The sequence below is a fragment of the Ixodes scapularis genome, unplaced genomic scaffold (assembly GCF_016920785.2).
Source record: "Ixodes scapularis isolate PalLabHiFi unplaced genomic scaffold, ASM1692078v2 PGA_scaffold7__128_contigs__length_106722199, whole genome shotgun sequence".
Taxonomy (NCBI): domain Eukaryota; kingdom Metazoa; phylum Arthropoda; class Arachnida; order Ixodida; family Ixodidae; genus Ixodes; species Ixodes scapularis.
The window spans coordinates 874,727-886,114 of record NW_024609882.1 but is presented as its reverse complement, the minus strand read 5'-3'; the positions used below and the strand labels follow the sequence as shown (position 1 = coordinate 886,114).

At 49.8% G+C, this 11,388-nt stretch overlaps 2 protein-coding genes across 5 annotated transcripts in view; one reads left to right on the top strand and one right to left on the bottom strand.

Annotated features, from left to right (window-relative positions):
* Positions 1 to 250: 250 nt before the first annotated feature.
* On the top strand, positions 251 to 2,029 carry LOC121833282 (DNA-3-methyladenine glycosylase-like). Its single transcript, XM_042286422.1, has one exon. It carries the CDS (start codon positions 520 to 522, stop codon positions 1,273 to 1,275), a length of 756 nt encoding a protein of 251 aa, XP_042142356.1. The 5' UTR covers positions 251 to 519; the 3' UTR covers positions 1,276 to 2,029.
* A 1,570-nt stretch (positions 2,030 to 3,599) lies between these two features.
* LOC8027348 (transcription termination factor 2) overlaps positions 3,600 to 11,388 on the bottom strand; it is a 61,463-nt gene continuing 53,674 nt past the window's right edge. For 3 of the 4 annotated variants that reach the window (XM_029969434.4, XM_029969433.3, XM_040207053.3), the window contains 6 exons: positions 10,240 to 10,392; positions 7,782 to 7,831; positions 6,981 to 7,134; positions 6,489 to 6,571; positions 6,102 to 6,176; positions 3,600 to 4,198 (listed from right to left, as the gene is read on the bottom strand). In XM_029969434.4, coding sequence (XP_029825294.3) covers positions 4,060 to 4,198; positions 6,102 to 6,176; positions 6,489 to 6,571; positions 6,981 to 7,134; positions 7,782 to 7,831; positions 10,240 to 10,392 — 654 coding nt within the window. In that variant the 3' untranslated portion in view covers positions 3,600 to 4,059. Of the gene's footprint in view, positions 4,199 to 6,101; positions 6,177 to 6,488; positions 6,572 to 6,980; positions 7,135 to 7,781; positions 7,832 to 10,239; positions 10,393 to 11,388 lie in introns of those variants that run through there. The other variant, XR_006076605.1, reaches the window with a different exon arrangement.

Here is an 11,388-nt window from a genome sequence, read left to right as displayed (position 1 = left end):
CGCAACGCTTGCAAAACCGCAATTCGTCTACTAGCAAGATGGCCGTCCGGTGGCTTCACCAGCTTCACTCGTGGGAGCGGGAAGCGCGATAGAGATCGGTGTTCTTGAGCGAATCAGGCACTCGCAACGCCTAGCGCTTTAAAGATTGGCCCTCTCTTTCCCCCTCAAGTTGTTGTTACAACGCTACACACATGCACAACGTAAAAAAAAAAAAAAAAAATGCGTGAAGTAAATCGCCAAGAGGTGGCACAAGCAGCCACCTGACTCAAATTCGACCAGAGCAATTTATCACTGTCTATCCGACGATACACGATCCCATAAACTAACTAAACGAGAGGGAAAATCAACAATTATGGTAGGTACTAAACGAGAGGGAAAAGCAACAATTATGGTAGGTAGGTGTGATACGTACGAATACACGTTCGGTCGGTGCAGTTTCCGATTCCAAGGCTTTGTCGGTTTCGCGACCTGTCTGTCAAATGTGCGGCACTGCGTAACGTTGGGCACTGCTGAGCTGCGATGTCAACAGCCAAGAGGAAGAGGGCCAAAAGGGCCCTCGTACAAGACGACGAGATCGAAGGGCCGACGAAACACCGGGCGGTTGCAGTGTCGCGCTCCGTCCGACTATGCCGGTCTTTCTTTGGTGTGTCCTGCGAGCGGCTGGCACGGGCCCTGCTAGGCAAGGTGCTGGTGCGACGGCTGCCCGACGACACCCTGCTGCGCTGCAGGATCGTCGAGACCGAGTGCTACCCGGGCGGCGACGACCGCGCGTCCAGCTCGTTCCAAGGCCGACGCACCGAAAGCAATGAGCCCCTGTACATGGAGCCCGGCACGGCGTACGTCTACCTCACGTACGGCATGTACCACTGCTTCAACATATCGAGCGAAGGTGACGGCTCGGCCGTGCTACTACGGGCCGCAGTGCCCATCGAAGGCCTCGAGTTCATGCGGACGCTACGCGGCGCCAGACGCAAAGACTGCGGCAGGGGCCTCAAGGAGCGCGAGCTGTGCAACGGCCCTGCCAAGCTGTGCCGGGCCATGGCCATCGACAAGGCAGCGCTGAACAAGGAGTTCCTGCCGGACAGCCAGGCCCTGTGGCTCGAGCAGGACGGCGGGGACGTGCCGGTCTGCGACGTGATCGAGGCCACGAGGATCGGCATCGACAGGGCGGGCAAGGAGTCCGCTAACAAGCCGCTCCGCTTCTACGCCCGCGGCTGCGCCTGCGTCAGCGTGCGCGACAAGGCCGAGGCTCTGGCTGAGGGCGCGCCGTCGTGACCTAGGGTCACGACCACCTAGAAGGCCTGCGCGTGACGTCAACATTAGATGATCGCTTGTCCCAGTTTCTTGGGTGTAATGCAGGCTTTGTCTTCTAGGTGGTACAGCACACCATCGGGCCAGGGTGCACTACGGGTGTTGATCGGGAGGGAAGCATCTGCAAGCTTGGTGCCACTCACTGGGCACTTGGCCGAAAACGAGCTAAACTGAAGGCAGTTTCTTGTTGCTAGGCGCTGAGTGAGAAAAGGCCTTCCAGCATCGGGTGAAGGCTCAACGGGAGCCATACTCCAAGCATTCACATAGCTTGCGTGTCAGCCGAAAAAGTCTGTAGTCCTTGCATCAAGAGAAGCGCATAAAGAATGAACAACTAGCAGATCAGGAGGGCAAGTCGTGATCCTCACTGGACTGTTCAATGTGTGCGTCGAGTTGCCCTTCTCCTTAAAAATGATCTGCTTTGATTCGTTTCTTTTTAGGAAACAAGTAGCATATCACTTAGTTTGTTTTCACGAAGACCAGTGAGTGATCGAGTTTGTCATTCTTTATGGCCAGAGTAATCAGCAACTGTTAGGGCTTTCCTTCCCGAGGAAGCTATACATGACAAAGCTTGTCTTAAAAGGGCCCTGCAAGGACTTTTTTACTGGTTCATAATTTGCACCGAACCTGAGCGCACTGAACATAGTAACTTAATGAAACTTTTCTCGAATTTCGCTTTAATTTAAAAGTACAAAAACAAACAAAAAATAACTTTCTTCATGACGTCCTTGGTTGCTTCAGTGGCCGTGAACTAGAGGAGGGCTAGTGAGCTCAGCGAGCGCTCACGGCTGCGGCACTCCGTGCTGACGGCGCGAGGGGGCGCCACTAAAGCATGTTCTGGATAGGCTGTATGCAGCGGGCAGCCAGAGCGGCTCTCATTGCATTTGCTGTGCGATTAAACACTAATTCGGCATGACACTTCATTGGCCACAAGCGACAGCAAACATGGGGTTAAGATCAGTTCAGAATGGGAGCCACTTTGCGCCGCCATACTGCGAAACGGCCAAACCGCAAGACAAAGTTGCTTGCCAATGGCCTTCGGAACGCTCGGAGCCGGTCGGATCCTCCAGTCCAGACGACCGCAGCACCGCCGCGTACATCCGGGACCTTTCCGTCCGGCGCCTGATCCCACTACTCCTTTCTAGTATGCGCCGCCTTTCCACCGCCTGGTGGCGGGTCATTTGTTGTTTTCATACTTTATAAACTGCATTCGTTTCTTTTCTAATCTAAAATACTGAACAAAAACTACTTTTATAAATAATTGAAACAGTTAGTGCCACTTATATATTGTATTTCGACTAAAAAGAAGCTTTTAGTGGCTCTGACCAGTGGTAAGCCCAGGACCAAAGACGTCGCATATCGCGCGCTTTCGGTACCGCGGGTCGCCCTCGTCGGTGGAGGAGGCCTCCACGTCGTCCGGTTAACATATGATGCACTGATATTTAGTTACTCTCTCCGTGCCCGCAGGCTCGCCCAAACCCCAAGAGACGTGGAAACCACGAAAAAGGTAGACGCTTAAATATGATTGCAGGGCCCCTTTAACTGGTGCTGTGGTCACACTGCCATTTGGTAGGGCTGGAAAAATAAAGAGAAAGACAATGGCAACATGACCTAAATATCTAGGCTTCCTTTGCCTGTCCAATCGTAATTAAGTTGACATGCCAGCCAGTAGCATCTTCAAAAGAGCAATGAGTTACCATTGAGGCAAAGTAACAAGTTCATTTCAGGGACCCTAAACTCGTCAAGCACAAAGTTGGAGCCGCAAGCTTGCAGAGCGCGCTGACTGGATACTGGCGAAAAAAGCATGAAGTCATCGTCGTGATAGGCCAAACTGTGCGCTTTTTCAACTTTGGCCCCAACTTTGTGTGTGATGAGTTTAGGGGCCCAGGACTCATTAACAAGCAATATACTTGGTTCATAATTGAGCGAGTAAGAAAGGATGGTTTATCATGATAAGAAACGGTGAGAATAGTAATCGTTTGGACATGGAAGGCTTCCTTGAAGGAAATCGACCCTTGGCGACAGAATTTGTCCAAAGAGTAGACCCCTGAAGAGGTTGAGGCTTTGATCCTGCCACAGAGAATGGCGAGTGGATAGAGCCGATGTGCAGATCCTCTTTCATACTTGGTGTTTAGTGCCATCCCTGTTACTGGTCCAAGTGCACGAGTTCATGTCTTATCATGCCAGACCAAGTCACATGCACGTGCAAGCACGGTATGCAATGTTGCATACCGTGCGTGGTACACTACTATAATGGTGCAAAACTGTCAGTAAAGTGATGATTCCGGCCGCTGAATAAATAAACCTTTATTTTTGCTACCCTGCAGGTAATGGTGCTCATTACGCTTGGATTTTACAAACTGTCCTAACAGTATTGAGTAAATACATAAAAAATGGCAGGAACACAATGAAGAACGTGGAGAACGCATGAAAATGCTGTAAAACAGTTAAAGAAAAAAGCAGATAAGAAAAAAAATTACGGTGCACAAACAAAGTAGACAAATGTTAGAATTCTGCAAAAAAATAACGAATTGTAGTCTTAAAGAAACAACCATCCAAAACGGGACCGTTTGCTTCCTCAACAAACACGGATAAGAGAGGCTCTCGCTGCCCAAAATCGGTGAACGCTCTGTCATTTTTGTGCAAGCGTCGTCGCACTTCTGGGGCACAGTTCTCCGTCCTGTCTGAAATGCGAACGACGTTCTGGCAGGGGAGGACTCCTCCCCACGACGACCAGAGCTCCGACCGGCGCTAGCCGCTGGCGAGCGGCAAGAGAAACCGGTAGTCCTCCTTCGTGAGCCTGCGGCTGGCCACCACGCTGTCGGCCAACCTCTGCTTCTGCGCTTGGAGCTCCAAGATTCGCTCCTCTACGGTGCCCGCGCAGATGAGCCTGCGGAGGGGGTGGGCCCGTTTGCACGCTCGCGTTTGCTCGCGACCGAGTCCTTGGAGTCTCTTACAACGAGAGAACACGCTGGCGCCATCCCTGAGGCGACCTTGGAACCACATTTCACTACAGCGAAGGTCCTGAGGTATTTTGAGACGAGATGCATATCTAGCTACGAGAAATGACGTCGTGAAAGGTTTTTTGAGCCAAGAGAGAATGATGAGTGAAAAAGAAATGCGCGGATATGCTGAATGTTCCAGTTACCCGATGGGGGGGCACCGGTATGTTCTCTTGTGAGAGATTTTAAGAGGTTTTGATGCACAGCCATTGCACCGTGCGCATGTTTTGAGCTTGCGTGCCTACCTCCCCAACTCGGTTTGCACCGGCTTGGAGAAGTACTATTCGGGGTGTTGGGGAGAAAAATCCCGTTTTTCACCACAGTGGGCGAAGAAGTGACAGAAATAGTTGCTGTTGCGAGTAGTAAGAACGTCTTTTATGCGTATCCATTAATTATTTACTCCATCAATATAGCCTCGTGGTCGCTGAAGTATGTTAGAAAAGAAACGCACTGCACACAAGTCGACGTCCCTGCCCAAGACTAAGTCGAGACGGGTACAATTGGTGGAATGCTTTCCATCTGACGGTACATGCAACGAGTTCTACGGCGAGGAATGTCTACCGGCGTCTCCCGCCAACCGTAGGAGTTTAGGATGCCGCTGTCTGGTAGGGGCCAAGTGCACGTGCACTTGAAACTAAATACTCTGCTTTGGCGCTACGCTGACGCTGTGAATGCGGCTGGGAAGACCCTACAACAGCAACTGTTACAAAATAAACATTTTTTTCGCCACAAAAATTGACTATTTTATGTCGCCGAACACCCAGCCTCAGCCCGAAATGTAACTCTAGTGGTTGGGACCAGATACTAAAATCGGAAACTTACTGTTATCGAAATCACAATTATGAGCAATTTGAATAAATGTGCAAGACTGAAGTGGCGGCTAAAGAAAACAAATCACAATTATGAGCATATTGAGTAAATCTACAAGACTAAAATGGTGGCTAACAAAAACGAATAATACATGAAGATGAATAGCATCTGCTACAGGAAACATGCTCCATTTCCTTGTAGATAAATTAAAAAAATCGCTCGTAGCTGTTTAACAGGATGACGGTAACCTCCGACTCTTTGGCATCTGGTCAAGGCCGTTAGCGCCATGTCTGGGCACACACATGGCACTCTGGGATGACGCTCAGTAAGTTCTTAATTAGAACCATATGTTTCACTAATTGAAAAGTGAACATATTTTAGGAAAAAACTGAGTGCGCAGGCGAGCTGGTGGATGTTGATCATGATGTAGAATACCCGAGACTGGTAAAAGCTGGAAAACTTGGTCGAAGACAAAAGACGGGAGACATTCTGTTCCTGCCTTTTTTCTTCGACCAAGTTTCCCAGCTTTTACCACAGTCTCATATATCATGATCAACATATTTTAGTTAATTAGCAGACTTGTGTCTTCCTGGCCATATAACTCACCTGCACAAACTGCATTGGTGTAACTTTCACAGCTTTTTTAAAACAAATCTGTAAAGTCTAAAGGAAAACACCCAGTGACTTGCACAAAGGTGTGCTGTAAAGTACCGGGGGAGCGCCCAACCCATTTTCATTGAAAATTGGATTAATCCAGACAGGGTACTTTTCCGGTCAAATCGGGCTAATAACGTATAATTTGCAGAATTCACAAATTTGGAACGCGGTACTTTACGGTATACAGCTACTTTTCTGTGAAAACATCAGTTTATAGGGGGGTACAACTTATAGACCGGAAAATACGGTCGTTGCCTCGTAGCAAGAAATCGAGGGTGATCTCTGTGCTTTTGCTTGACTCTCAGAAGGAATGGCATGTCTCACCGGTTAATCACCACTGGTTTGGTCTGGCCCACGCGATGAATGCGGTCGAACGCCTGTGCCTCCATAGCTGGGTTCCTGTCGAGAAGAACAGCTCTTACAGTTGGGCAATGTACTTTGCCACATGTGACCACCCCTGCGTGCTATAGCCGCCGAAGCCAAGGAGCATAACTCTCGTGTAGTCGCAGAAAAGACGGAGTCTATAAAATCTCGGGGAGAGTACCGTTGGCGACCGACAAGTACAATTTGCCAAGAATGAGCGACGAGAAAGAAGCGCCAACATAACATTTCTGAAAACTACATTACTCACTGACAGGGAAAGGCAGTCCATGATCACCGTTTGCCCAAATTCTTTACGGGATGCAGCTTGTTCGACAGCCAGGTACTCACCAGTGGACGTCCAAGGCGAACATGTGATTGGCTCCGATCAAGTTCAGGCCGACGCCTCCCGCCTCTAGGGACAGGAGCAGCACCTGCAAGGGCGGGACTCTGCACCCGCATGTGGCCAACAGCGTCTTGGCCTCAAGGCTGGATGCTCTGAACCCCGCCGTTCTTTGCCGTTGGCAAGCAACATCGTCAGACGACGTCCGTCCGTTGGCAAACAGCATTGTCAGATGACGTTCATCCATTGATAACGAATGTTGTCAGACAATGTTTGTCGATGGGTGAACATCATCGTCAGACGGTGTTCGTCCGTTGTCAAACAATATTGTCAGATGACGCTTGTCCATTGACAAACAACACTGTCGGACGACGTTAATGCATTGGTGAACAACGTCGTCGGATAACATGCGTTCGTCGACGAACAATGTCACCGGACGTCGTTCCTCGACGGGCGAAATAGAGCGCCGGGCTTGAGCGACTCCGCTCTCAGTTGCTCACCTTAGGCCCCCGGGGGTCTCGGTTGAAGGAATGCACAATTTCGGCTCGCCTCTGGCCCGGCACGCTGCCCTGGATGGTGGCGCACGGGATGGCGCGGCGTCCCAGGTGCTCCTCGACCAGGGCAAGCAGGGACGTCCACTTGGACAGCACCACGCTGCACAACCAGGGATCCGTGAGGAAACGAAAGGGACTGCCACCTTGCCCCGCACCACGGTGCAATATAGCATGTGTAGGTGTGGACACCGCGCACGTCGCAGTTGCCCACATAAAGTCCTCTCCTCGCCTCAGATAAAAGTGGCGCCACCAGACGGCTGCTCGACGTGCGGCCGGTGGTAGCTCGCCGTGGGGCCGGTTTTCCACGCTCCTCCGAAAGAGACCTGCCCGTTTTTAAGGTCGTTTTTTAAGTGCGTTGCATCGTGTAGAGCTCGGCACTTGCACTACGCGCGTTGTTAGACGCAGCCTCAACGCCGAGTTTTGTGCCTCGATGGCGGCAAGAACGGTTTTATGAACGCGTTGAAGCGGAGAGATTTTCGGCATGGTGTTCGAGCAGGCGTCTGTCGGGATTGGAGCAGATGCACCGAACAGAAAATGCAAGCATGTGGGTGCCGTGGCAACAACACACTTCATTTGCTCTTGTTTGTTTCCTTTTTTCTCGATTACGCTGTCTGGATGGTGGAGACGCCGTCGACTAAGGCTACTCTGGAGCGCACCAATAGCACTTTAGATGGTTGATCGCATTGTGGCATTCGCCATGCTGCGTGTCCTCACCTACGTATATCTCGTACCGTTCCTGACACCCACCTCTTGTCCTTTGGGGGCACCTCCTCGAGCAGCTGTAGGAGGGTCGCCAGCTGCGCACAACGGGAAGGACAACAAACCGCTAAGGAGGGCCTCAGTTTTGAGTTCACAATGTCAATTTCAAACAACTTCTACTTGTAGGCACTTGCGCATGTACCACTACTTTAGCTCTGTGATGTTAAAGTTTTTTTCCCAAAAGATGTTTCACGGTGGCCGGGATTTGTTTCCAAAGGAATAGTACAAAGGAATTTAATTACATCTAGTGGGAGCACGTACAGTGCCTGCAAGCAGTTCAGATTTCGAAGCGTAAGATGGAAATATTGAAGGTAAAAAGTTGTCACCTTTTAATGCGAAAGCATTAACTATCCCATGGAGTGCAGCCAGCGGCGACTGTAACCGCGAGAGAACGCGAAAGAAGTGCCCATTCTTCCATTGGCTAAGCAAAACGTCTCCAAGATGGCCATTGGTGGCCGTTTGACAAGAGTGCCAGGCATTGCAGGAAAGGGGCGGGGGCTTTGGCCGCGTCTGCTCTTCTCTGCGCCGAGGAACACGGTGGCACCCGAGGCATCTATATCGTCGGCGGCCGCAACCTCGGCAGTAGCCAAACGTGGCCGTCCACGCCAGTACACCACAGACAAACTAAGGGAGCGGAAGAACGATATTCATACTTTCACATTCACAACTCATAGGAAGTGCTTCGGTGTCCTCGGTTTTGTAGCTGCACGCCAGCCTTAATTATTTTTTCCATTCGGTTTCGTTTTGGCATATGCAGTTCTGTGACCTTTTGGCAGTTTAACGATTACAAACCAGAGGTACGGGAAGTCGCCCCAAAAAACTTACAGGATCTTTCTTTTACAGTGCAACCCACTTATAACGATAATGATAAAACCCACAATTTCAATCGTTATAACCGATTATCGTTGTATCTGAACCAGAAATTGATCATTTCCAGTCTAGAAACTCTAGAAAGTGATCATTATAACCGGTACACCATTATATGTGGTATCGTTATAAGTGGGTTGCACTGTACCATGAAAATGAAGTGGATTGCTGAAGGGTCATTCCCCTCCCAAACACAGTGCCAGCGGTCTCCTGAACCGGATGCCAAAGTTTCAAAACTAACCATTACCTCATTCAAAAGTTATAAGTCATCTTTTGAAAATTTTAATGGAAAAATGGCGGCTGACAGAGCCCTCGAATACACGGAGCTGAATGGTGCCTGTTACCGAGACCAGACCCCATTTTCCCATTGAAGTTTTCGGAAAATTGCTTCTGACTTTTGAATAAAACAAAGGTTGGTTCTGAAACTTGGGCATTTGCTTCAGACTGTTAGCGCTGGATCTAGGCAAGTTGAGTGTTCGATGATGCATTCGGACATGCTGTGCACAAAGGCATTTGCACACCACTACTTTAACATCTCACAAGACAGCCCACCCCCAAAACGGGGGCCAAATGGAGTAAAAAACAATATAATGGGCACGGTTTACTTTTAACTTGGCAATCCAAATGCTACTCGCATGTGCAGGAGCTTTGGAAAACTTCAAAGATGAGAAATAATCCTCTTTTAGGCTGTCAAAGTAGCAGTCGCTTTCAGACAGCCCATCTCGCATCGCAGACTGCACAAATTCGTGTACAGTCGACTTGCGTTAATTTGACCTATCGTTTAATTCGATCCCGCTCAACGGTCCCGGCAAAAGTCCATACGTTTCTATGGGAACAAAAACTCGTTAATTCGATCATGAAATATAAAATATCGGTTAACTCAACCGTTCCGTTGGCCACGCCGACAAGCGCGATCGGCTGCGCCCGTTGCCGGAAAAATTTGATTTCAAACTTTGAAGTGCGCACCGCATTGCAAAGAAGGAGAAAAAAGAGCACACGTTGAGACACGAGACACGGCCTAGTCTCAACACAAAACAAGCATTGCAACACCACTGCAGAGCAGTGAGCTTTGGCATGGGCCGCTGCCGCGCCGAACGCGCGAAGGACATACACGGCCGCTGCCACTGCCTTGCGGCGGCTCACTATAAAAATGTTAGCCCACCTGATCTAAAGCGCTGGACATTCAGAATTTCGCATGGATCTTTTAATTCAACTTTCGGATAATTCAACTAATTTCGCATGTCCCATCAAGGTTGAACAAACAGAAGTTGACCGCATGATCGCAAACAATGTGAGCTTAAACAACCTTGCTTGTTTGCAACACCTGCCGATTTTTGTGAGAGTAGTGGTTCAAGCTAGGAATGGAATGCAAAGTTGAGGTCCCATATATCAAACTTCTTGACAAATTGAAAGGTAACAGAGCTTGCAAAAACTGCAGACACAGAGAAAGGCCAAATATACTGTCTGTGGAGGTACGGCTATTTCTAGGATGTTCTTTGGCATTCCTCTAATGAGAAAAAAATTGGAAAGTGGGAATCTGTCGCCGTGGCAATCACGGGGCCAAAGTTTTTGTCCCCACCTTGCAGCTGGTGAAGGAGCGCTCCATCTCGGAACAGCGGGAGTACTTGTCCAGAACGTCCAGTCCCTGGTCCGCCGTTTTGTTCAAGCTCAGGCCCGAGAAACACGCGGCCAGCAGGTCGTCGCAGTCCACCTCTGCGTCCTCGAGCACCCTCTGGAGGCGGACAGAGGAAGCAAGGCATAAACAACAGTACGTGGATGGATGGACGTATACCCACGGATAGCATATGCCAGAGAAACGCCTAACTTAGCATGGGCTTGACAATCCTAGGGGCCTAGCTTGAACCCAGTACTGTTTTGCTCCAACGCGGTAGTCAGTGCCAGAGTACTTCTGTTTGTCGTTTCTATGGCCTTCTCCTTGCTTGCCGCATAATTGCCAAAGTGCCAGGCTTGAGCCAAGGATGCCACATACTCAAGAACTAGCAGTGAAGCCTAAACCTGGCACTAGTTTCGCAATTTAGGAGCAAAGTTGCCAGATGAAAACGAAACGACCAGCAGTGATGCCCAACTTTGGGCCACTTGTTTGTCGAATTGGGGCAAAGATACCAAGACTCTGACCAAAGGAGGTCAAGTTTGGCTATAGCTTAAGGCTTCTTTGGGTTTTTTAAGGCCCTGGATTCCCAGACAAAAGCATTTGATCCCAAAGATTTGTACTACCCGGGTACAGCAAAACCCTTTAAAAAAAGGACAGGAGAACACTTAAGACTGCGTAGGAATACAAAAGCATTCATATACGTAGCAGCTTCCTACAAGCTGCACGCCCGCTACCCTCTGCGGAGGCCTGCCGAGCAGCCTCTGTGGACGCCGGCCGGCCAGGCTCTGGGGAGCGGCGGGTGTGCGCTGCTGCGGGGGCGCGCTGGAGCAGCGCCAAGGATGTGTGGGGTGGCGTTTCTTGGAACTATACGGAGCACAGGCCGCCTCGCGGTCATTTTAAGAGCCGTTCCGCGAAGATAAATTTTTTGCTGTTTTTTCGCGGTTACGGCGCAAAGGGAATTTCTCTGCCGGTCTCCGTGGTTACGGACAACGCCGATTTCGCTCCAGGGGACAGTTAATGCAAAAGCATGAAAATGTTTGCATAAAGTTTGTGACCACATTTCACAATGCTCTCCTTACTACGCCTTCATATGTATCATCACGCTTGCATCACTGT